The sequence below is a fragment of the Xenia sp. Carnegie-2017 genome, unplaced genomic scaffold, assembly GCF_021976095.1.
Source record: "Xenia sp. Carnegie-2017 unplaced genomic scaffold, XeniaSp_v1 HiC_scaffold_21, whole genome shotgun sequence".
NCBI lineage: Eukaryota > Metazoa > Cnidaria > Anthozoa > Malacalcyonacea > Xeniidae > Xenia > Xenia sp. Carnegie-2017.
In genome coordinates this window covers 4,598,707-4,626,281 of record NW_025813484.1, presented here as the reverse complement: position 1 = coordinate 4,626,281, position 27,575 = coordinate 4,598,707, and the positions used below count along the sequence as shown (strand labels likewise).

The window sequence follows — 27,575 nt, the reverse complement described above, 5'->3', positions numbered from 1 at the left end:
TACAGTTTAATAACTCTTTAATTTCTGAAAAGCTGTTAAGCTTCTAGGATTAAAGAACACAAAATGTGTTTAATTCATTTGGTTTTATTGCCTTATTTTTACATGTGTACATGCACTTTATTATTCTTGTATAAACAACACCAGATGTTGCATACTTAGAGGGAAAAATCCCATAGCAACTGGTATCAAATATGGGTATAAAATTTATTATTGAGGTGAAATCTGTATTAGTCAATCAAATTCTGAACTCACATTGCTAATAACTCTCGTAACAATAGAAGTTCGGCACAGTCCGTTGTCTAGTAGACTGGGTTATACACGCATTAAAATCCCACTAAGTTAAATTTACAGCTTATTGTGCTACAATGAACTGAACGGCATTATCATTTCCTTATTTACACTCGATTCATTCGTTTCCAGATTTTTCATCGGAGTAGAGGGTCTTCATTTCGGAATGGAGTGAATGAATCTTGTCTGGAATATAGTGTAAACTTTCCTATATTGATAAGAAAACCATTAATAAATAATTAAATACCAAAAAATACATACGTAAAATAGAACTTTGATTGGTAATCATTTGAAAAGTACCCCACAAATTTCTACTACACCACTTGCTCATCACTAGAGCACATTACACATTTAATAATGAGCTTAAGATCACACGACGCACCTTTAGCACGACGACGTCGCCGAAGCCAAAAACAACGGCGGCGGCGTAGCAACCGACCTGATTAAGAAAATTGATCACCAACACCATTTGTATTTGTAAAGAAATGACTAGCTTTAGAAAAACTAAGGAATAACTTGCTGTAGCATATGATGCAAGCATAAACGCTAAAGAGTTGTTGTTATTGTGGGATGTAAACAGTTTCTTCTGCCATATTTAAGTCCAAAAAACTACAACACTTTGACGCCGCCGTGAAAACGACAAAAAAAGGAAGCGTCGTCGTGAGACCAGTGCTGCCACTCCGTATATGCACATTTCCCCAACCAAAACTTTATTTTCCCCCTACCTACCCATACGACTATTTTCCTTGTTTCCCCCTCCTTCCCCCTACACAACAACATATTGCCCTATTATATACCTATGTCAGGTCAGACCACTGAATTTTATAGTCCGTTTGTAAAAAAGTGAATACAAAAAAATTGAAAAACATCTGAACTACAAAGTTAGTAATTTGGTGTAAGACGTTGTGACGTAATGACATACAAGTGACGGAAATGACACATTGTGTTTATGCTAAATTGCTAATCTTCTATTGCCATACATGGTCACAAAATGTTGCAACAGAAAGTTTCTGTTACAATCACTTCTTAAATAGTGAGAACACAAGTAGAAAAGAGTATTTTGGGCAAAAATGAGAATAGACATTCTCATTGATAAACGATTTTCTTTTCTCCCTACAATCCCCCTTACATTTCACAGTTTTCCCCGTAGGTTTCCCCTACCAGCTACAAACCACTAAATCCCCAACTGTAGAAGATTTCCCCTACACGTGGCAGCACTGAGTGACATAACGCATCAATTTTCAAACAGACGCATGCGCAGTTATCGAAATCAAGAGAATGTACTTCCTGTCAGCGTCGTCCCAAGGGCGCGTCGCGGGACTTAAGCTCGCTAATATCACGCTGTGACTTATCAGTAGCGATGTAGAAATCAAGAGCACAAGTCGAGAATCGATAGTATTTATTTATACCATATAACAATGAGAATATTCAAGTAGCATAAACGTGCATTCAATAACATCAAAGAAAAGATCGTTAAGATAAAGTAGATGTTTATATAAACTTAAAGTTACTTTGTATAACAGAGAAGTGCGGTGTTGCAGTTGCGAAAGAACATCTGCGACAGACTATTTCTGTTGGAAAGACGTCTTCCGTACAAAGTTTAGACATCTTTATATGAATGACTGCTTGATCTTGTTGTTTCTTCCTTTGATTTTATTAAATGCACCCAATGCTACATGAACATTCCCGATTGTTATGCGGCATAAATAAATGCTATTGATTGTCAACAAGTGCTCCTGATTCTCCCTTCGTGTTAATAAATATTCTACAGCACTATTGATAAGTCAAAGCGAGTTATAATATAATATATGTGCTCTAATGAATGATGAGCAAATGGTGTATTGGCTAAGCACTTTCAGCTTTTTGGGCATGTACACGTCAACAGACACAAAAAATAATACGTTTCAATATTTAGAATTAATTATTAAATATTTATAGTGAGACTGCATAAAAATTACACAAGCAAATATTTATAATAGAACAATGTAAAACATATTCCTCACCCTTAAGGTTTCTTCAACAACAGGTAGGACCATATCAAGTATAAATCTTGCGTTTTCAATGATAAAATCGGCCTAAAATGCAATGACGTATTAACTTGAGCATATCAAACGGCTTAAAATTGAATATTTAGTATGTTTTTCTTCTAAAAGTTCAATTTTAAGGACCACGTACGGTCAAAAGAACATGCCCATTTACAATTGGAAAGTATTGGAATATATACTGCATGACTGACGAGCAAAAATTATTCTGTGTTATAATCAATATTTCGTGTTCGTTAAGCACATGAAATCATTCAAGTGCCCATAAGTGCCCATTTCAGGAAAAATTTTTATTTGCGATGTTAAATTTAGGTGTGATTTCCAACATTTAAATATGTCAAATCGTTCCATTTTTATGGCTGTGAAAAGTTGGCAAAAATGCACCTTTTAATGGATCTTGTTCGTCGTTTGAAAAGTCTGGAACGACTTACTTTTGTGACGTCACGCAAGGATCTCTCAATACAAGATATATATACCACAGAGATTATAAATCAAACTAGAGGTCACATTGATGACGAATTTAGGGAACGCGAGAGATGGGGGGAGGGGGTGGGTGGAATTTAAGTCCCGGATGTAACGCTTGTTAAACACGAAGTAAACAAATCGTGCTTTTGCCGTCTGCTTCGAGTTTTGGATTCTTTTTTAACATACTTTAATAATTTTTTTGCTCTTTTGTATGAGCATCAAGAAAATTTGTCATTTTCAAGCGTTAGAACTTGTTTTTAGCGAGCTTTTATTATGATTATATGTTATTTATAATCTCCGTATGCTTTGTACGTTTTAATTAAACTATTCGCAATGAAAACTTATGTTCTTCTTTTTTGTTTTTCTGTTTTTACAACCCACATATTCACATAGTTTAACCATTTTTGACATTTTTTCAGTATGGATAAAAAATTTATGTTTTTTGAAGTCTGTTAGCAGTTGAATTAAAGACGAAAAAGGTCTTTTTATCAAGCAATGATTCATGCACTTCTAATTTACTGAATGAGTATAAAAGCAGCACAAACATGTCAAGTTTCGCATAATACGAGTGGTTTAAACCATCTAAAATTACAATTAAAAAGAAAATAATGTTCAACAAGTAGATTGTGATAATATTTACAATAGTATTTACGTATATTATATATAAAAAGTCAAAAAAATCATAATCGGCCATTGTAGATTAAATTACGGGAATCAATTTTGCCCTCCAAACAACACGTACCATATTTTGGACTATAGATTATACCACAATGCCATTTCTAGTATTATTTATAATCTGATATTACAGTGGCGATTGATTTTCCAGGCGGGAAACTTAATCTGATAATGAACATTAAAGCCCAGCTTATTGCAAGAATATGAATTGCCATTGTTGAAAAAATTTTAAAGAAAGTATTTTCAACAATGGCAATTCATATTCTTGCAAAAAGCTGGGCTTTAATGCTCATTTTAAGATTATTTAGTAGGACTTACTATCGCAGGGGATTGCTACCACTCCCCCTCCCGAGTAGGCAAAAACTGCCATTTGCAAATTGCTATTGGGTGTTTTCCATCATTTATCATCTGCCATAAACGACATTAGACCAAATGGACTAAAAAGCACATCAATTTTTAAAACATGCGATTGATATGATGAGCAGCAAACTACAATATCTTGTATATTTTATCACTTAAGATAGACAAACTAATTGTGTCATCTTTTATTTTCAAATTCTCATATAACTAAGTGAATTTATAGAAGAACATGCAAGAAGCAACACTGTGTGTATGTATAATATACTAATATTAAATTGGGAATAATTGGACGAGCAGTTTTCCAAAGTTCAATTTACAAAAATTTGTATGCTAAAGGCAAGCGGAGCAAAGCAATTGCTTCATTTAAATTGTTGATCTTTACATGTACATGTTGCAGTTGACATGAAAGTTAGAACTCAGCCAATAACCAATTAGAGCATAATGATAATCGTTAATTAATAAGGGGACTGGACCCGACTGTTATTGTTGTTTATCATTCGTAAACGAATGGCTTCTGTATTTTGTTCCTCAATATATGTTTTACAAGATCCTTATTTCGTGAAATAGACTAAGTCTTATATATGATAAACAACAATAACAGTCGGGTCCTGTCCCCTTATTAATGATTATCCTATTATGCTCTATAAATCATGTTAACTGGAGCTTAAAGGATGTTTTTGTATTTTGTTCAATTTGTTGCCCACCAGCACAAGATCAACATATCCTTCAACACCAACAATTTTATGGTGTCATATATGTATCTCTCAGTCTCCCAGTGTTTGTGTGTAAGTATATTATTTGATTTCATCTGGATTCATGTTACTCAGTTGTTTTCAGCAAGGAATCACTTTAATACACATACAAACTTGAATGGTACATTCCATGTTGCAGCATTATCTATGGCACCATTAGCTTTCTATTTACATACATTATACACACAGTGATAATGGGCATGGAATTGATTAGTTGTAAGCACTGATTACACATTACGTTAAACAAAAGGGAATAAGACCTATTGGAGTCCACGTCTTTTGAACGCTGTAATGTTTGTTCCTTAAAATGATAAAATGCACTGCTATATAAGTGTCACGCGCTCGGAAAGCCGACGGCAAGCTCGAGCGAGCATAAGTATATCCGCTTCCGGTGCTTTACTTGCAAGGTTATAGAGACGTCCTCGAAAATTTAACGTCAAATTCATTGCTATTTTGAATGAAAACCGTTTTTAATAGATAAATACTTTATTGTCATTTGTGGTCCAAACGCTTTGTGAAGAGTAAAATCGTCATTCAAGGATAAATCGAACGAAATTTTCTTCTGTAAATGAACAGAGTCAACAGAGCGATGATTTAATGAGTTTAACATGTCAAAGCAAAACTTCCCTGTTAGTTCATTAGTTGAGTTATCCTGGAAAAATTTATAATTCGTCTAAGACTCTTGTGGACGTTGTGGTCAAGTATTTATGAAGCCGAAATATTTATAGTTAATTATGATATGTTCGTGTCAGTTTATTCCATAGTCATGTTGTGGTTATCAAATTGATAGATTCTCTTCCACAATAGGCTCTACTACAACTCTCAGTTCTGTACTTTTCGTGGCCATCACATTACACATACGTACATATTTTAAAACGAAAATCATTTGAGATGCTCAAACATTTATACTACATGAAACATTTCTTGGCTCTGAGACTGTAAAGTCACTATTGAGAGCTTTTACTTATTTATTGTCTACTTGTAATAACACATTAAATGTACTCTTGTCCACCATGTGGTCAATAAATATTCCTGACGTTAAAAATTCCAATGATAACATGAAAGCACATTGCTTTTCGAACAGAGTGAATCGCCTTGATGCAAATCCGCAGCCGTTAAAAAAAATACCACTGCTATTATTAGGTATTCTTCGCAAATTGTCTTTCTGTTCGTTTCAAATGTTTATCAATAGAAAAAAACATGCGTGCGCAACTTAACATTTTTATTATCCACTCCCCCACATTAAAAAATATTCTAAATTTTGACGTCATGCCAGGAAAAAACACCAAATCGAGATTTCACCAATATATAGGTCATGTAAAAGGACTAAGTCGAGTGACTTTACTGTTAAGAATAGTGTGCTTCCTCGCAGACGCTCTGCAGCAATAATCTCTATGATACATAGCAACTACCATGGATGACGTCACAATTGGGCTCGACTCAGACCTCATGCCACGACGAACAAGGTCCGTTGAAAAGCAAATTTAAACCGCCATAACAAGAACACGATTTGAACAATTTGAAAAAAAATTTTCACCGATACATTAGACATTATACCTAGTTTTGATATCGACAATAAGAAGTTTTTGCTGATGGGGGCACTTAAGGGCACAATTAAGTAGAATTTCTTTTAAGGATACATCTGAGTTGAAGAAATATGTTTATATATGCTACCTTGCAAAGTACCGTGTTAAACATATACCATATACAATACAATTTTCACTTCAGAAATAAAAGTAAATTATTTACCTGTTTCGCTTTACGGATAGAGTCAAGCTTTGAACGAAATAGGGAAACCTGAGTTTCGAACAAGTTGTGTAAACAATGAATGATGTCATGATGCAGCTGAAATATAATTATAAAACAAATACTTCGTTGGGTATACACACTTTACTAATATGCATGAAAATATTTGTCGATTCTTATTATCGCTTAGAAAAATGCAATTTATCGTAAATACCAAAGAAAAAAATTAGGAAACACAGTGCAAAAAAAAAGGAAATAAAGTGCGAATTTCTTCTCGAAAGTGCTCCTGATTGGTTTGTGAAACAAAGAAATGATCTAAGAGCCAATGAAAATAAAACATTTCAAAGGCGGGAAAGTAAGTTATTGTAAACAAAGTTATTGCAATGGCTGGCGTAAGTTTTAAGTACATTTCCTTTGTCAACCGAGTCTACAGTTCAATCGTATACAATGCTATTACTAAAAAAATATAGCTATGAACAGCATATTTGTCAAGGTGAATGACAATTGAGTAGTTCTTAAATAAATTGTAGAAAACCAAAAGAAAGATAGCAATAAAATTAAACGGCATGATACGTTTTAGCCGACTTCTCATCAGGTGGCAACTTGTTCCTGTTTTAAACGTCACTTTCCAGTATGAACGTTTTTTCATTATTTCTTGTCTTTAATGTAAACGTCAAGAGATTTTTTATTTCATAGAAGCAGACGGGGGCACCTGATGGGGGAACCTGCCGAAATGTATCATGTCATTTAATTTTATAGCCATCTTTATTTTGGTTTTCAACAGTTCCTTTAAGAACTACTCAATTGTCATTCACCATGACAAATACGCCGTTCAGAGCAATATTAAAATATAATTATAGATGTTATGATCGGTGACAAAAGGTTTGAAACTTTGAATATTCAACAAGTGAACATACATCAAATGTTTTTCCATCCAAAATATCTTCCAATAAAATCAAAATTGAGTTGCAATGCAGTAAATAAAGCAAAATAAATATTGACAAGCTCTATAATTAAACAAGAAATTTGTGTAAGAAAAAGTGTATGCTTACATCAGAAGAATACAAGTCAAGACAATCAAAAGAAAGCGACAAACACTCTTGATGAACGTTATGGTTGAGTTGCTCAGATGTACTGATCTCTGATCTCCTCTACAACAAAATTCAACATTTCAATAAGAGCAATGTCATCTTGGTTTCCGGTTTTATCCAAAGTATACTCAAATAACATACGTATATCTAAAGCAAGTGCAATGAGGATGAAATATTAAAGTAATAGATAACATATTCCGAGTTTCTGTCATTGAAAGTTCGGGAGAAACGAGGATTTGCGTGGTTAGCACAAGCACGAAGTGCGAGTGTTTCCTAGCAATTTCTAGTTTCTCCCAAGCTTTCACAAATATTTATATACCTAAATAAAAACAAGTAAATATGCTGCTTTCTATTTCGTTTGTAAAGTAGCCATTAAAAACAATATTTAAAAGATAAATGAATTGATTTAATCGCATGTTGTTTATATCTTTACATGTTTGTAAATGATGATCGTCCAGGTTAATAAAGTCCTGAGAAGGATTGTTGTTGACTGACGTTTCGAGAACCTTAGCGGTAGTCATCTTCAGAGTCAAATGAGGAGGAAACGTCAGGTTAGCCGTATTTGTTATCTGGTTCTTACGTCATTGTATTGTGTGTACAGGAAATGTGTATTGTCATTGTGGATTAGTGTGAAGTGAAATATTTTATTTTTAGTTGTGATGTGTGATTTAGGTGTGATGTTTTAGTTGGTGTGGTGTGTATTGTCATTGTGAATTAGTGTGAAGTGTAATGTTTTAGTTGATCGTTTGTTTGTATTGTGAATAAGTCGTTTGTTCCAAGTTGGTATACCAACTTTCTAATGTAAGCCGTTGTCTATAGTCAGTACTGTAAGTAATGCAATCCCAGTCAATGTTGTGCTTTGTCATTCGGTGATGTTCGGCAATGTGATTAGTTTTGTCTTGTTTCTTAGTAGCTCGTTTGTGTTCAGTAAGTCTTATGTTTGAGTTCCTGCTAGTTTCCCCGATATAGGAGGCGTGACAGTCGGAGCAGTTTATTTTGTAAACTGCACCTTGTCGTTCGTTGGGTTGTTCTTTGTTCCTTATGTTCGTTAGTACTTGTCGTAACGTTGTGATTGGTTTATGTGCGACACGTATGCTGTATGGTCGTAAGATACGCGAGATAGTCTCAGACGTACCTTTGATGTAAGGTATCGTTGCTGTTGTCACTGAGTTGTTCGTTTCGTTGGGTTCGTTGGGTTTGTAAGTGTTGCGATTGATAAAGCAGAGTTATAGTTGTTTTTGTCAAAAACAACTTTTGGTTTCGCTACGTAGATGACACAATCACAGCACTACATGCAGACGACATTGATGACTTTCATACTCACATCAACAAACAGAACAGCCACATACAATTTACCAAAGATGTCGACGAAAACGGAACTCTTCCTTTTCTCGACTGTGTGGTAACACATGACAATCAAAAACTACGAACAACAGTTTATCGCAAGCCAACACATACTGACCGACTACTAGACCAATCATCTTAGAACCCTACATCACACAAAGCCACCACAATCAGAACATTAACAAGACGTGCACAAATCATATGTGATTCACCGGACGCTCTACAAAACGAAAACAACTATCTTAAACGTGTTTTTGACAAAAACAACTATAACTCTGACTTTATCAAACGCAACACTTACAAACCCAACGAACCCAACGAAACGAACAACTCAGTGACAACAGAAACGATACCTTACATCAAAGGTACGTCTGAGACTATCTCGCGTATCTTACGACCATACAACATACGTCTCGCACATAAACCAATCACAACGTTACGAAAAGTACTAACGAACATAAAGAACAAAGAACAACACAACGAACGACAAGGTGCAATTTACAAAATAAACTGCTCCGACTGTCACGCCTCCTATATCGGGGAAACTAGCAGGAACTTAAACATAAGACTTACTGAACACAAACGAGCTACTAAGAAACAAGACAAAACTAATCACATTGCCGAACATCACCGAATGACAAAGCACAACATTGACTGGGACTCGGCAAAATGCATTACTTACAGTACTGACTATAGACAACGGCTTACATTAGAAAGTTGGTATACCAACTTGGAACAAGCCCCCCTGAACAGATCACAGCAATTACCGGCACCTTACAAACGACTTATTCACAATACAAACAAACGATCAACTAAAAACATTACACTTCACACTAATTCACAATGACAATACACAATTGACACCCACACATTACAACTAAAAACATCACACCTAAATCACACATCACAACTAAAAATAAAATATTTCACTTCACACTAATACACAATGACAATACACATTTCCTGTACACACAATACAATGACGTAAGAACCAGATAACAAATACGGCTAACCTGAAGTTTACTCCTCATTTGACTCTGAAGACTACCGCTAAGGTTGTCGAAACGTCAGTCAGTCAACAACAAAAACTGTAACGAGTCCTGAGAAGGACTTTTTAACCTGGACGATCATCATTTACAAACATGTAACGATACTCCCAGGTTCAAACCATTTACTTTATTGTTTATATCTTCGCCATTAAAGGACACATGCAACATAAAATTCGGATTGTTATTTTTGTACTTTACATAAAGGTATAGCTCCAACTAATAGTTCACCAAAGTTTGAGACTCAAAGGATAAATATTTTTGAAGATATGGAGCTTTAAAGTTGATGCTTTCCTGATAACGTATTAAAAATGCCCGACGAGCTAACGACGGCTACTGATGTCGTTGTGACGTAATAGTTGACATAAGCTAAACGCGGTCAATTGCGCGCTTCGTTCAAAATATACTTTGCCTGCATTAACAACACGACAATTTAGCATTGAAAATATGGTTTATTGTGCCGCATTTAATTATAGAAACGGTTCTTCTAAGAACCATCAAACGCAGCAAAAGGTTTCTTTTTTCGTTTCCCGAAAACAAGCGCATGCGAGATATTTGGATTGAAAAAATCCGACGCAAAAATTTGAAGCCAACAAAGAGCTCAAAATTGTGCTCGCAACATTTCGAGAGTTCGTGCTTCGTGCAAAATTTTGAAGCGATGCAATCAGTAGGATGGACAGCAGGACGGCTTCGCCTTAAGAAGGATGCTGTATCCACGATTTTTTAATACTCTGTGGAACCCACAAGTGTAGCCATCTAAAGGAAGCAACCAACAAATGTTAGAACTGCATTTGAGAAGAGACGAAGGCAAGAGGTGATTATTATAGTTATATTTAGCAATATTTGTTTACATTTATAAAAACTAAGCTATAGAGCATTACCAAATTGAGGACAATTTTATAATTTTAGATTATTGACGACGTTCTTGCAGAACATGACGACTTTCTTGTAGGCGACGACCACGATGTGTCGACATCGGATCGAAATGTTTGTGCGTTTTACCTCAAATGAAGTTTGTCTAAGATAAAGATGTCAAAATATATGTAGACAGCGAAACAAAAACATATACAGTGGTAACTAATTCAGACTAATGTCGTTTGATCTTTTCTTTATTATTTTAACTCATAGAAAATTCCTTAATGTACCTTAGAAGCGCAATGTGAAATGCCAAGCAGCCATAACAATCCGTCCGCAAAAACACGTAAGGTCAAGAACCACTCAAACAAAGTGCCAAATATGATAAGTAGAGCTATAGACTTTCCATTTCGGCCGTTTTGATTTTTGTGAAAAATCCAGCAATACGATAATTCTATTTAAAGGTTGAGTTAATTTCAACAAAAAATCATAGCACACAGACGACGTCATGTGAAATTGAACATTTTGAGGACAGCGCTGTATGGTCTGATACAGAAAGCACGTCGACGATGAGCAATAGCTACAATGGATCAGACTCTCACTCGTTTTCTTCACTCTCAGGCATAGGTCCAATGTCATGTGTACACGACCATAGCTGTTTTACGACAGCTTCGTTTCTACACACTGTGGCAAACTCTTCCTCTTGTGTGATACAAATATGATCGCCATGTATCAAAGGATCAGTATTGTTTACCTCTTGGCAACATATACTTTCCCGTCCTGTACTCATGACAACACAAAGCCACATTCGCACCTAAAGAAAAACATTGTTTTTACTTTGGGAAAAACAATGAAGCATCAATAAAATGCAACTAACCGTTCAACATTTCCAATTCTCTGAATGTATTTATCTTCGCTTTCCGATGACGGAGAATTGTCATTACTATGACCACCTTGCGCGTTGGCCAATAGCTCAAACATGTAAGGTTGTACCTCATTGTTATTGATGACAATATCATAATCGGCATCTTCTTCAGAAGAATCCATTAATTTTTGTTAAATAAAAAACAGTAATAGCAAACTACCGAAAGCCGTGCAAGCACTGCGTGCAAGTCGTAGAACGATATAAGAACGAAGCTTGTTTATGTCAACTATTACGTCACTCTTTCCCAGTTCCCAGACTTAAAAAATCTCACGGCGTTTTAGCAATGGTCATCGAATATCGTGTTTTTACCGATTATAACCCTAAATATCTTTTGAAATATTTTGCGGACGACTTTGAAACTTGGTACGTCTTATTTTCACGCTATAGGCATTACAATAAAATAAAGTTGTCTTCTAGCTTGCATGTGTCCTTTAAAACTTCCCGTACAAATCACGCAACCTGCGAGATTCGTGCGAGACTGAAGTCTCGCGAATTATGGAGTTATAACAACAAAGTTTTCCCAGCATTAAACCAAATTTTACAAATACGACATAGCCTATTTTGTAAGTTGCTGCAATTCAAACTTCGATGCAAAGTCGAGAAATACTACCGTAAATAAAGGCAGATACTTACGAAAGACAACGACAGTGTTAAACGTAATGATCCCCATGTTTTCCATTTCACGTATTAAATTATCCAGTTCGTCATGTCTATTAGTATAATCAACAGCTTGCCATTTTTCCTCCTGCAGGAAAAGTGCATTGAATAGTTAATATATTTTTTAATGGTTGTTAAAACCCAGTCTAGACTTGGTCTAGACTCTAAAACGTATGGAAAAATTGCCAGGTTTCCAAAGAGTGATAAGTTTCGGTGAAAGCCAAGTGAGAAATTTCACAAAAATACATGGCTTATACAAATGTCTAACTTGAAACAATATCATAGCAATATGTTTTACAGCAATTAACATTTATTCACTTAATTTTTTGCGTCAACACCGGATAGATCACGAAAGCCTACACATTTAAGTTGCCTAATATCACACAATGCACGCATTGAATGACGCTTTACTCGTTATTTAACAGACAACATTTTAAGTGCCTAAATCACCCTCTGGGAAATAATCTACTTAGATAGAGTTGACTATTTTAAGAACATTTGCGATATAATTTATAAGACGAAAATTTGACCTTTCTTGACACTTATGGGCCTCAAAGTTGGCTTTTTTCGTGTTTGACCGTTGTCTATACAGTTGTAGATACACGGTCATGACGTCATTTGTTGTGATAAGAGCTAAAAAAGTGGCCACGAGCCGCCGAATCTATTTTTTTATGTAATAAAATCAAAAAATTCCCAAAGAGTAGTTTGCTTTCTTTGTCCCCTAAACTTGAAAAATTAAAAAGCGTACATGATCAAATATCAAGCGTACATGATCAATAGGATTGAAGAAATGTATGGCTAGTTTAAGTCACGTGCTAGAATGTGACAGAATAAACAAGCAATGGCTGATCAATTTCGTTGAAATTGTGTAATATTCTTTTAGCTCAATACGTGAACTGCTTCAACTAGGTATTCTTAATGTCTTCATTTGCCCATTCAGGGATAAATTCAGATAAATATTCAAATAATTTCGCCGTTCGTATGTAATTTAAAAACAAGAAATATCTGTGACGTCAATTCCATGCGTCTGTCCTCTTGTAGATCATAGCTCTCGACCAATGGAATTGCTCAAATTCTTATGGTTATTATAGAAATGTGTATACATATAATGATACGTTTTATTACTTCCTCTAACATGTATTAATGATACCTGTGTGTGTCAATTGACTCAATTAAACATTAGGCCATCATCATCATATCTTAAATTTCAATTATCGCAAAATTCTCTTTACTTCATTCATTGAATGTATTACAAATGCATTGATCTTACCACAACTCTGTGTTTTATCGCCTCAACATGATGACGATGACTCTCATAAATTCCATCTTTGATGTTTTCCATCATCATTTTACGCATAGAGAACGTCAAATCTAATCCATTTTCTTGGAGCTTAACAAAAGAGGAAATCCGAAACATATAGCCGTTTCTTTATTAAAATCGCCGTTTTTTTTTTAATTAAGAACAAAAAGATGTTTACTGTGTTTGCACAGACTTATGTAAATCAAAGACAACTCGAGAGCAGATCAGTGCAAGCTCATACCGAAGGCCAAACATGTGCTCAACAATTCTCAGAAACGTCTCCGATGACGTTGAGGTAAGCCAGTGCAAACACGAAAATATCTTTTATTTCTCTTATAAAACAACCAAAATGCGGAACAGGCAACTTTAAAAAAAACGTTTTATTACTTCCTCTAACATGTATTTATGATTTAACTTCAAATTGTCTTTGATTGATTGATTGATCTGCTTGCATGGTTGAGCTCATATCGGTTTGCCAGGCGAATGCAAACACATGGCTATGACCAATCAGCGAACGCTTTTATTGTTTCTATCTTATAAATGTTGACAATAAATTATTACGCGCATACTGAATATCGACATATACCTTGTTACAATGTCTTGTCGCAATGCAAACACAGACGCCGATTGCATTTAAAGTGATGTCACAATGAAAAACTTGACGGGAGAACTTTGAAACGAAGTACTCCAACTCATCATTAGCCCATACAATGAATGCTGAAAAAACACAGTTTTAACATATGAAAAAACACAAACTTACGCCTACAAGTGACTCGCTTTCTACTTTCATAGGTAATGGTACAGTTTCGAGTGCAACTACGGATGAACGAGTGACTTTTTCAAATGTGCGTGTGCGTTCCGAGTATGCATGTTTTACCATACGTGCACGAGAAACTATACTTCTACTTGCTAATAATACACTTTGAGATACTTCGCAAAACGCCGCCAACCTCTGTCTCGCTTCTTGACTATTGCTTCAGCAAAAACCTCGTTGCAAGGCCCAACTTTTATAAACATTCATCATAAAAACAGCACTTGCTGTTGTGTCTTTATTCTTTGCATTGTTTTTGTAATTGTTGAATTTCACACGAATTTCAATTGCAAATTGAGGAAATCTTTGTTTACTTATAACTGCTTCCATCTTGTTTGGCTTTCGCTGCTTTTCAGCCAATCAGGTTACGATACAAATACACATTTTCACAGTTTGAACAAACACTTTTCTACAGGGCAATTGCACATTTTTTCAATTGCAATGCAATTAGCCAATCACGATCGAAAAATATCTCAAAGCATATTATCGACATGTAGAGCAAGGATACAGTAAAATCTTGAATACTAAAAAAAACAAATTGACATAATCTCAAAACTGGAGATCATCCATTTTATTAGAATTCATGCTTCAAAAATACATGGTGTAAAAATTATGCAAGTATAATTTCAAAAATATAGATCGATTGCAGTAAAAACATGTCTATAGACGAAAGAGAGAAATGTACAATGTATACAACATATAATAACAAACCTGATTTGAATCCTTTGCATTCAGAAAACAATCTACCAAACTCTTTGTGACATTCCACAAGATTGGCGAAAAAAACATTGCTGAGCTTATCAATATACAAAGCAGTAGCACCTTCGATTTTCAGCTGCCTAAAATGGAAAATTCGAAAAGAAAAAGAGATTCGTTTGTATTCAACATCAAGAATCATTCGAACGAGGTGAATGTTATCTGCCGAATCGAAGCTGAGGCGGATAACATTGGCCGAGATAAGAATAATTCTTGATATCATGCGAAAACCAAATTAAATTATTGCTTTATTATACAACTATAAATACAGAAGTTTTCAAACTATTTTGTACCGAAGCCATTAAGTTTTCCGTGTCTCGACATTAAATAGATTCGAGCAAGATTCCGCCATTACACTTTTTTGTTTACAATTTTCACATGAGCAATTACGTCAACTACAGATAAATCTCAATGTGTTATTAGTGGCAAGACATTGAGATTTATCTGTAGTCTCTGAGAAAATCACAATCGAGTGCGTGAAGCACATTGTATAATAATAAACAATTATTGAATGAGGTTAAGGACATGAAGAATTATTCAGACCGAGGTGAATGTTATTTGCCGAAGCGAAGCTGAGGCTATTTGATATATCAATAGTAAGAAGCTTGTAATTTAAGTCCCTTAAGCTACGCCATACTTTACCCGACCAAGACTGTAGTTTCTACCAACATTTTTATCAAAACTGTTGACTTTCTGTTGTTAAGATTAGAACAACTGGCGAATGAAAAGAACCACCCGAAAAGTGTTAAAGAACTAAATAACTATTTTTTTGTCCTCTACCCAAATGTAGTAAAAATAAAATTGTGATATGAGCACTTTTCGTTTAAAATATGAAAAAATTCTACACTGTTTTTAGTCTAAATATAGTGAAAACCTACCGAAAGCTCTGTTTCACGGCCTCGCTTCTGTTGCGAAGAAACAACGTGCACGCCTGAATGTGACAAAAGTACAAAAGCAAAAAAGTAAATGTTGATATATGACTGTTTAACACGAGACAAAATATGCGTAGAACAGTGGATGTTATAAGGCTCCATCGAAAAACGCCTTCCAATAAAAAAACTTCCTGTTACAGTGTATACATAAATCATTATAGAAATAGCCCATTCCAAGTGTTTATTATGAAGGAAAAAGCAATTTAGCACACAGTTAGTTCAACTTTTTAAAATAATACTAAACCAATAACTTTCATTATAGCAAGTTTTAAATGAAAAATGATGACGTCAAAACGAGAGAATTTACATATCAAAAACCGACAGGATAAAGCTAGGTTGATACACTGCAATTTTGGTAATCAACTTCTAAAATGTATATAATACTGCAGTCTGCAAATTCAACATGAATGACGAGTAAAGTGACTAAAACAAATCGATACGAAATTAAAAATTTAAAAAATTTAGGGCTTTATCAAGGAAGCAAGACGCCTGCTTAGGCGAAAACTCGTGCTCTGGCGATCAAATAATTTCCGTTTTGATGATCAGATTACGAAATGAAAGAATGTGGGAAAAAATATGCCTCGGGCGAGTGATTTTTACGGTTTTTTAATTCGAGCAATATTCCCATGTGTTTGGAACGGGCCACCGGTCATTTATTTGATCGCACATTTGAGAAACATATTAAGTAGTTTTATCAAATACGAACAAGAGGGTAGCGTTACAAGTACTATTAGCAAAAGTATGAAAGCTAAATCCTCTTAAATGCCAAATTGCAGTAGTATAACCCATCAAGCAAAGGAAGTTGTAAAAGTTTAAAATTATAAATCGCACCATGCATTATGGCGTAGCTTTGTTTTGTGTGTATATATTTCGCTTCCTTCATATTATTTCAAAAAGGATGGCTTCAATGTTTGTATTGTCAAAGAATTACATTTTGTCACTCCTTGCAGTCGCCATATTGTGAATGCGCAAGGCATTCTGGGTCAAAAAGTCGATTTCTCGACACCGTTAGCCGAAACCTTTACTCGTGCCCTCCAGAGCACAAGTAATAAGATTTACAGCACTATACATTATATTCATCATACTGCCTATAATATCAAATAAAAGACAGTCAAATGTTATATTGTGTCATATTATAGGCGTCCATCATAGCTACCTGATGCGATTTGCCAAGTTTGTTGAGAAGTAAAACTGCCCTCCTACTCGACTGGGGGCCGCCATGAAGTAGAATACTTTGGTTTGCTTCCAGTTCTGTCATCAACGAGTCGGATAATAACTTTTCTCGATGATCCACTCTACTCCTAGAAAAAAAATAAAACAATCCTACCGTTCAGGTTTCTTGTCACGGAAGTGCAACAGCGCTTTAATTTAAAATATTCGAGTTTAAGAACATTTGCATTATATTTTATAAATCTGATAGTTAAAAAATCCATATCCTTTACCATATAGCTAACGCACAACGAATTTCATTAAGAACATAAGAACTGAGAGATCGTTACGCTATGGCTAAGACCTACATAATTTCATAAAGAACATGAGAGCTAAGAGATCTTCATCCCAGACCTACCATTAAGGAAATGAAAACAGAGAGACCTTTAACATGTAGCAATACATACCGAATTTCATTAAGGGCATGAGAGCTGGGAGAATCCTTCAAATATTCGTTCACTAAAAACAAGTAAGATATGTTTCAAAATAGTTCGCTCGCAAATTATACTTCTTACGTAGGTACTTGTCAATTGATGGCAACACATGAAGAATATGTTTCAAAAACAGTTAACCCAAAGCATAAAGTGAAGATTTATTTATTTATTCCATATAATTTCTAAAACTCAACGTGTTGACAAAATCAAAGATTGCTGAGGTATATTTGAAAAAGTCAAGATCACAAAATGCGTACAAAAAGTACATAAAAACAGGTGCCACACAAGATGGAAAATAGTGTGTACATGTGGGTACATGTGTGAACATAGCCTTGACCAGAGTTATAGTACACGGAACAAACAGTAGTCAATAGTCCCCTTACTTGGTGTTGTATTTTTCATCAAATAGATTACTGGCTGCATCTAGCCATGTTAACATTCACATTGGTTAGATAATGCATTTTACTTCTCCGCACCAAGTTAATTACACGGACAATAAGATATCTGCCACATAAAATTTTCCTTACTGTGTGACTACAGTTCCTTTCTTTACTGTGGCATTGAGTTTAAATTATAGAGTACAAAAAAATTTATAAAACGAGCAAGCTTAATTACTTAATGACAAAATTCACTTGAATCAACTTAAACAAACAAAATTTAGATTTTTCTCACCAAAAATTCGCTTTCAGTCAATGAATTATATGAAACGACATGCTGTCAGCAAAACAACTGACGATATTTTTCCGGCAAAGCGACGAACACAATAAACGGTAATGTTCTCCAATATTCGTATATCCAACTATCACTGAGGATTACGACGTACAGACAGACAGGCAGACAGACAGACAGAGAGACAGACAGACAGACAGACAGACAGACAGACAGACAGACGGACACTTTTACACCACGTGCTCGACAAAACCATCCGACAACATCGACGCACCTTTCTCAATAAGATTCATAGCCTGCTCAAACTCTCTCTGCGCAATGCAGACGTCCAAGTCATCGGGTACATCACGTAGCCATTCCACATCTAAATTCTAAAATGAAGTACCTTTTAATATTACCTTTTATATTCACCACGAGTATCGGGATGAGGGAAGTAGCTTCTTTATAAAGTTGAACCAAGTCAAACAATTTGTGTCAACCACGATGCATTGCGCGCTTTTGTTTATGTTAGTTTTTGTAACCATTGTTAGTTTTTGAGAGTGCGGCACACTAAATCCAAGTTCGTCACTACGTCGTCTAATTTAGTTGAAAAATTGAGCAAAAAAGCATTAATTAAAAAATTATTAAGTTTGTAAAAATTCAAGGCACTTCAAAAATGTCAACGTCCGAATCCGATTTGGCTTTGTCTTTTCCTTTTATCTTATTTACGAGTCGAATGTTGTTCAACTTTCCGTTTTGGCCTTATACGCTTGGGAAACGACGCCATTTCAAAACAAAAGTTTATAAAATTACTTATTTTAAAGTTGTTGGTTGGTCAAAGTTCCATGGACAACAAATAAGATAAAGGACAACAAATAAGATAAAAGGCAATAACACAAGCGGGCATTTTCGCGACCCAGAAAATGGCCGCCATGCCGTGATCAAAGCGCAATGCATCTTGGTTGACACACATTCTTTAAAGAAACTTCATAATATATTTGATAAGACAAAAATTTCATCTTCATGGACTTTTTGGACATGGAAAAATGTGTGTCTGCACCGGATGTGACGAAAAAAAAAGGACACGAACAGCGAGCATATAGCTTACATTTACAGAAAAACACGGTTATTGTTAATCGTCGTGAAAATATGCACTACAAATATAAGAAGTTGCATAGGTGTATAGTTTTGACAACCTCGTTTTAACAAATAAACAAAGAAAACGATTAGAAAGTACAAATGCCTTTTTCCCTTTCTACGTCGAGTTATCTACTTCTTGGCTCAAAAAATCCACGAAGATAAAACTTTCGACCTACGAAATATATTGCAAATGTTCTTAAAACTGATTTAAGTAATTAAGTCATTTTTCTGAACCCCGATGAAGGAACTTTAGAAATTACATGCTCAATAACACTTATTTGCGCGGGGTAAAGGCCGGCATGGAAAAAGTCCAGAGAAAAAAAAATATTTGACGGAAAAATATCTTTCTTTCCGGACACGCACTACCGAAAAGTTTGTGCTTATTTTACAATGTAAAATTCCTGCGGTAAAATTTTGTTTTCTCTAATTACTTCAGAAAGCTGGAAATCAAAATACGTTACAAATAAATCAAGGAAATCAAAAGATCAGTTTTGACGGCAAATTGAATAATGCCCTAGTCATAATGACCGGTGCTTTTGGCATTTATTTCGAAGTCTGGATGAAAGAGAAGATAATTTTATAGAGGAAGTAAGCAATTAAGCAAACCGAAAGACAAATGTATATATCAAGCCCATGTTTAGTTCAAAGTAGGATTATATTTTGAAAATTTGTGTATATATATATGAAGAAAATAGGAAAATACTGTGTTCCCTTCACTTCTGCATGCATTTCCATGTATTCGGGAATTTTGAGAGTATGACTGAATAAAGTAAATGGTTTGAACCCGTGAGTATCGTTACATGTTTGTAAATGTAGATCGTCCAGGTTGGTAGAGTATTTGACTCTGAAGATGACTACCGCTAAGGTTGTCGAACCGTCAGTCAACAACAACAAAAACAGTCCTTCTCAGGACTACACCAACCTGGACGATCTACATTTACAAACAAGTATGACTGAAGTTAGGTACCTTTGACACGAGGCTTGGTGATGCAGCTTCGTCCACAAATGTACTATCGTCTTCATTGTCTACATAACGTAAATTTATTCATCCATATAACAATGAACAATGATATATTTTTCAGCTTTTCAGCAGACAAGTTTTCCAAGTTTTATAAGTCCGTGTTTCTGATTTGATATCAAAAGAATATCCAAACCTGACTCATAAAACGGATTTTTCTCCTTATCATATGGCTCTTGTGAAACGTGACTTTGCGCGGAAACGTGACTTTGTGCAGAAACCTCTTTTTGCAGTTGAAGTTTAAAGCGCTGCTTAGTTTCTTCGAGCATATTCATCCACTTTACCTAACATCGATGGAAGCAAACTTTCACAGAATATTTCAATAGCCTGTATTCACTACAAAAACATCCTGCTAAAAAGCTCTTCATGGGTTTTAGCTACAACGTGGAAACTCTTTTGAAAGTGGTGAAAGTAATCTTCGTGCGATGTATTCGCTTCTACTTAAGTTGGAAACTGTAGCTACTGTGTAAAAATATGGTCAGTCAACACTATCCTGATTACGATTTTACATAGACAATCACTATCATAAAATTTTATCTACGTACGTAAGTTCAACAGTGCTCATATGTTAACATGGTTAACAATTTTGGGTGAGGTTGAGCATGATATCAAGAATCATTCGACCGAGGTCGGTGATATTGCAGAAAAAAGCTGGTCAAATAATTCTATAATATCAGGCGAAAACCGAATTCAATAATTGTTTTATCACACAATTACACATACAGAAGCTTTTAAACTATTTTGTAAGGAAGCAATAAAGTCTTCCGTGCTTCGACATTAACTGTATTCTTTGCGGCTCCCTTTGTCTTTTACCCGTAAATACTCAATGAAAACTTTCCGGACTTACATTATAACACTTTCCTGAGAATTATCTCTTATGTAGTAGGCTCTTAGCCAATCACAATGGAGATTTTACCCACATTATATACTAATACATGCTATATCTTACCTTAGTGTCGTTGTCTTTCGCCTGATATATGTAAGTTTCGCCTGTAGGGAAATTCATTACACGAAACGCAGCGGTCAACCCTACGAAAAATATATTTGTAACATAAAACCAGGACGGATTCACGATTTTTTCAGCGCCCACATTAGGGTCAGAAAAATAACTTCTTTAGATAATTAAATAAACAAAAACATATGAAGATGAAATTTTCATCCTGTAAAATATATTGCAAATGTTATTAAAATGGAAACTATCTAAAGACGTTTTTCCCCCGACCCTGACATAGGCACTTCGAGGAAGCTCTAGTTGGGTTTAAATCTCAGCGGTTAATTGTTACCTTAACATGTCTGACTTTTTTTTTGTTAAATCTGTTACCTTTTTATTATGAATGTGAGATTTTTTAAAGTGCCAATGTTAACCTTAGAGAAATAATCTATTTAGATAGAGTTGACCGTTTCAAGAACATTTGCAATATATTCTATTTGACAAAAGTTTGATTTTCTTTGACTTTTTAGACCTCAAAGTTGGCTTTTTTCGTGTTTCGCTTTGCTTATACAGCAAAGTCAAGAAATTTATTTTTATTATCTTGAGTTGTATTGAACACTTTGTTTTGAATTACACTGTAATTCTATAGGGTTAAAAAGCGGCGTGTTCTCCAATGTACGTCACGTCCGGTGAACTAGACCCAGTCACAGCATCTCACGGCCAAACACGAAAAAAGCCAACATTGAGGCCCAAAAAGTCAAGGAAGATCAAATTTTCTTCTCATAAAATAAATTGCAAATGTTCTTAAAACAGTCAACTCTATCTAAATAGACAATTTCTCTGAGGATGATATGGGCACTTAAAAGTGTGCTCCATTAAACGAAAGCTCATCAGAGTTGCTTTTGCTCGATTGCTTGGTTTATTAATAATTTGTAGGGAAATTTCCACCCTCCTGCTCACCATATAATCTAGCCAAGGTTAGGAGTTGGTCATATCCTACGCACCCCTACCCTAAATCCACCCATGCATGAGATAATCAAAAATACTAACGTAATTCGTGCAACATGCACAATTGGGTTATTGTTTGAGCATTCAAGGAATCAGCGTCCGTATTTGTAAAGGGTTATTTTATAAAAATGAACGATAATTTAAATCAACACAATGAAATCAGTTGAGAACATACAGAACTTCAGAGCTTTGGACCAGAAACAAAGCAATAACAGATCTCTAACCTTCCATATCATGAACATTGACAACACCAACATTATCAACTTCGAAGACACATTTCAATTTAAAACGTCCTGGACCGTTCCTACACGCGAAAAATTTATGATGACAATACACTATTGAACATTAAAATTTACATGCTACCATTAAAGAGTCGGGCAAACGCTGTGTTTCTATTAGGTAACTTATAAAAGAGTTGGTACTTGTTATCATAGAACATACTTGTTAGTAACGAACATCGCAATCACCAAAAAATCGTCGAGTAGGAATGCTTTGATCCCTTCTACAGCACCCAAAGAATATTGATCTATTTCTAACAGATCTCCTTCCATCACACAATGATGTTCGTGGATGTTATTGATTACATTCTAAACAATGTAAAAGAAGGCTTCCACAGTGCACTTTTATTATCCTTATGAAATATACGGCGATAGAAAGAAGCTAAAAATACCAACGAAAAATGCGTTTTTATACCAAAATACCATAATGTGTCGAAAGTAGCCTCCCGCCCAAAGTAACCGCCCTCTACTCGAAACTCAGCACACTCCGAAACTACTTGTGTCTCAGAAAAAAGCCGCCCTTGGAGGCCATTAGTTTCGAAAGGGGCTCCGTGCGGCTATTTTTGAGAATATATGGTACAACACAAATAATGGCCCCGGCAAGGTTGTATTTTGCAGGGCAAAACACCCTTAAAATGGCACTTACATGTACAACACACTGTTTGATGTTACAGACGTTTTCAACTTATGTTATTTGAAGGCTTATTATGGGAAATATTGGCGGGCAACTCCCCCCTTCCCTACGCTATTGTACACGAAATAAAAATTTGCCCACTTACAGACAATCCATCTATGTTTTCGAGAAGGGACATGGTTTCGTTGTAACTATCGCTTTCAGAAGGTAAACCATCGCTAACATCAATCGAAGCTAACGACTCTAAAACGTAAAATAAGTTAGTCATGTCGACATAGTACTCGGTGTGATCTGACAGTCAGTCTTTATGGATGAAATCTTGTTTCGAACACCCGCAAGCGAACTCATACAACCCTGAAGTTCTTCGAAATAATCCCTTTTCATAGTGTCATAACGACAAAGACTTTCAAAGTATCGTAACACGTGCAGAAATATCAAGGTCCCTGTCCACTATGATGCCACTACTACAAAAATATGCGCATGAGTTCACGCGTAGGTTAAATTCAAAAAGGGCATAGAGCACGTGGCAAGCTTTTTTAAAATACGCTGAACTGCAAATGAGAGGAGGGCTTTATAGGTTGCAATTCGTTTCTTTTATCTACATGTTTGGCAGTTTCTTAAATATGTACATGTATATTTCATTATGAGTTATATTAGATTTATAAAACTATCAATCGATCTATCTATCTAGATTGAATTCCAAGATAAGGGGAGTTTGACCTGGTCAGGTTCCAAGATTGATCCTAGTCGAGATTTTACCCTAGACACGTGTGTGTAGTCCATCAATTTTCACTCCGCGAGAGAATCTCGAAACACTACACACGTGTGTCTGAGGCATTGAACTAAAATACATGAAACGCTACCTGAAGCAAAGACACGCGTGTGCAGTGTTTCGAGATTCTCTCGCAGAGTAAAAATTGATTGGCTACATACGCGTGTCTGGGTGTAATCTCGCGTGTCTAGGAGTAAGATTTGGCCCTCAAAAAATTGTTTTCTATTACAGGGAGCGTTCCATGTATTTTAGTTCAATGGTCTGGGGTAGTTAAGGTGAGACAAGGACGCCATCATGAAAGGTGGCAAAAAGCAAAACACAAAATTAAAAATAAGTTGAAACAAGGTTAGAAAACTCAATCCTGTCAAACATTTAAAAAGTTGAACCAAGACTATCAACTTTGCAACTGTACATAGGAAAAGCAGATATATATCGCAAATATCGTCCGTTTTACCACCTTCTAAGATGGCAGCTTGCCTCACTCAAAACTATAGAAGTTAGCAAAGTCATACAACTAGTAGATTGGATTCTAGGTCATTGGGTCAGACTCAGAGCAAAGCAACACAAACCCATGCATTATCTATCTACGTAATTTCGTAAAAGCACTGTTTCTAATGCGCATTTAATATACACGAAGACTTTTATTAGAATAGACATGTTTCGACATCTCATGATGCCATTTTCAGTATGAGTGAGATAATAAGATACTGAAGATGGCATCATGAGATGTCGAAACATGTCTATTCTAAAAAAAGTCGTCGTGTATACTATCTACGTAAGTCAGGCAAACAAACACACTTACCAGACCGACCAAACAAACACATCTCAAGCTGGGATGATAGGTTGGACTTTTGATCTGTCAATAAATGACTCAACTGATACATTTCAGCCTCCAAATCTAAATTAAGTGCTCAGGAAAGGCTATGTCACATTAATTTACAAAAACAATTCAAAATGATGGTTTAAGTTCAAGTGTTGGAGAAAGAAAACTGGATAGCCCGGCCTTCATTACGATTTTCAACTTGAAGAATGACTAGTTTATAACAACTAATTTACGAGTGAGAGTCAGTCTATGCAAGGTTGACAATGTTATAAAGAAGTGACACAAGATGACTGAGGTAAAAAAAGTGGCATTATTGAGATGGGAGTAAGAAATGTTGTAAGCAATTTTTGTTGTGATTGGATGAAATTGTTGATATTGAGAGAGAAGTAGACTTAAATGGCAATTGGCAAATTGGTTTGAGTAAGCAAGGGCCGATCAATGTTCATTTCCCCAGGAAGGTAAATTGTTATCCTAGCTTAAGTTGCAAAGTAGTTGAGCTATTGTGCATTTTTAGGCTTAAAGATTAGTGAACGTTGTGTAGTAAACATGTTTATTTGGTTTTCTAAACAAATTTATATGTTTTTTTGTTAATGCATGTGCATTTAGCAATTTATTCCAATTTTAATGTTTCAATAAAAACGCACATGGTAGTACCAAATTGTAATGGTGGTAGTATAAAATTTGTAAAATTTGTCTTTGAAATGAGAAGAGTTACTTTGTACTCAGTTTTCATCATAGATTCTAATACCGTTATATAACTCTTCTACAGTATGTAACCCATTTAGAATTTTTCTTGGGGTGTGCACCCCCTGCACAAGACCAAGAATATCTACCCCTGAGAGTGAGAAGGTGTGAACATTTTATAAAAAGCATCAGAGTTTGTGGTGAAGGACAAGAGTTTAGTGTAAGTAAGGACCACCAAAGAAGATGTGGAAAAAGGTAGCAAAGAAGGAATTTGAGAAATTGCGCAAAAATTTTGAAAGATTCCAGTCATCCCATGGATCGAAATTTAAACTATCAAAAAGAAGGCTTCACCATACATATGACAGCATAGGGAGTGACCACTTTACTCAATCATATTCAGAGTGGGATTGAAAGGGAGGTATTTGATGTTTCTACAAATAATTGCCCACTATTATATGATCTTAATGAGGATTGTATTTCGAATGTTATATACACTTGATAAAAGTACTTGATGAAAAGATACAAGAAATCTCTCGTGACGTTTCGATAAACTGCTGATAATTTCTGTAAACATTTCTTTTCAAAGTAGCTGCTGTCTCTTCATTCAAGGTCTTTATTTTCTTTTGTTGTTCCTTTAACTCTGCATGAGTGTTAAGATTGCTGCACAAGTTCTGGACATCTAAACATAACAAATAGGTGACTTTGGACATTACAATTGAATTGACTGATAATCAATATGAATTTTAGCAAGGAATTTTTAAATTGAAATTTCAAAATATCATTGGCATATCTTTAGAAGATTAACCAAGATGAACAAAAAAGTTGAGGTAGATTAATGGAAGTGTTCATTCTCGATACAATATGAAAATAAATTGTGTAATTGTTAGAAGGAGATTTTTCTAATTTCAAGTAAGATCATCACAATTGAGCTAAAAGCATTTAAGGAATTCAATTATGCTGCTATAGAATTTTGCTAGATGTATTTTAATCGTTTGAGCACTGATTTGTTTAATGTATCAATGCATAAGTTCAATCAAAAATAACAATATAATTTCAATATTAAAGTAAAGTGAACTTGCATCTGAAGCCACCGTCATATTGCTTACAATACTCCAACCGTCGAAACAAGAAGTATGACATTGTTTGTGGCTAAATGTTTCAAAATTGTACGCTAGGAAACACACAAGAAGCAATACTTACATCGTTCTGGATCAAAATCATCTTGTGACATCGTCCGTGCTAACAAAGGTGAAGAAATTAGATCCATTTTGGCCATTTTTACAACGTAGGTTAACAAGTTTCAAATACAAATAATTGAAAAAAAGCCTTTTAGCACAATTTTAGATTTGTTCCTTTAAAGGCATAAAAACAATGTTCATTGCTCTCCTCTGTTCCTCCACAATCCACAATAGAAAAGCTTATATAAAGTTTGACATTTGTTGATTACGAATGGAGCCCAGATCCCTCGCAGTCAAATGTCATATAGTTATGGTCATTGAATTTTATACTCGAAACATGTTAAAAACTTTCGTGACATGTGATGTAAGCCGAAGCGTTCTGCAAATGCAGATGTACTGAAAACACAATCTTCCAATTGAAATTCATGCTCTTTGCACGGACATAGAGCTGTTCTTTTTATGATTGGTATGTTATACCAATCATTGTCAGATCCACCTAGAAAACGAAAGCAGAAATAACAACAAAACAGGAGTTTGTTGACTGAGTGTGATTGCACACTGTGTACCACTACACCAATCCTAACTTAAGCTTTGCCAACATCAATGGTCTGGTTTTCAATACGTCAGCGTTCAAAATGCAACTACGGTAACTCTATAATGTCTACATTTTGATTCCATGTTTCAAATTTACTTACGGTCATCATTAGGAATGATTATGTTTAGAGTGTAAGAATTATAAATACTCTATGTAATTTTCATGAAGAATGTGATAG

General features: G+C 35.1%; 1 protein-coding gene across 2 annotated transcripts; it reads right to left on the bottom strand.

Annotated features, from left to right (window-relative positions):
• Nucleotides 1–27,042, bottom strand: LOC124444099 (exocyst complex component 8-like). Of its 2 annotated transcripts, XR_006947832.1 has the most exons (21): nucleotides 26,825–27,042; nucleotides 26,148–26,303; nucleotides 24,920–25,015; nucleotides 23,491–23,588; nucleotides 22,875–23,020; nucleotides 22,658–22,737; nucleotides 21,444–21,523; nucleotides 20,631–20,778; nucleotides 20,444–20,502; nucleotides 18,632–18,728; nucleotides 17,662–17,713; nucleotides 17,202–17,346; nucleotides 15,992–16,044; nucleotides 15,069–15,196; nucleotides 14,133–14,263; nucleotides 13,517–13,636; nucleotides 12,223–12,334; nucleotides 7,381–7,479; nucleotides 6,332–6,427; nucleotides 2,292–2,363; nucleotides 1–496 (listed from the first exon to the last, which is right to left on the bottom strand). XR_006947832.1 is itself a non-coding variant. In XM_046994678.1 (18 exons), the coding sequence occupies exons 1-18, from the start codon at nucleotides 26,898–26,900 to the stop codon at nucleotides 7,454–7,456; spliced, it is 1,803 nt and encodes a 600-aa protein (XP_046850634.1). In that variant the 5' UTR covers nucleotides 26,901–27,042; the 3' UTR covers nucleotides 7,320–7,453. The 2 variants fall into 2 exon arrangements, 1 of the variants encoding a protein (XP_046850634.1); XM_046994678.1 differs by lacking the exons at nucleotides 1–496; nucleotides 2,292–2,363; nucleotides 6,332–6,427 and having other exon boundaries at nucleotides 7,320–7,479.
• Nucleotides 27,043–27,575: the final 533 nt, after the last annotated feature.

What these genes read in the sequence shown, in the direction of transcription:
- LOC124444099 (XM_046994678.1), bottom strand. Translation starts at nt 26,900, where the DNA reads ATGGCCAAAATGGATCTAATTTCTTCACCTTTGTTAGCACGGACGATG. An exon ending in AACTTGGCAAATCGCATCAG is followed by an intron (nt 16,045 to 17,201) that starts GTAGCTATGATG and finishes TGTCACATTCAG; the next exon opens with GCGTGCACGTTGTTTCTTCG. An exon ending in CGACAAGACATTGTAACAAG is followed by an intron (nt 13,637 to 14,132) that starts GTATATGTCGAT and finishes TCTTTTGTTAAG; the next exon opens with CTCCAAGAAAATGGATTAGA.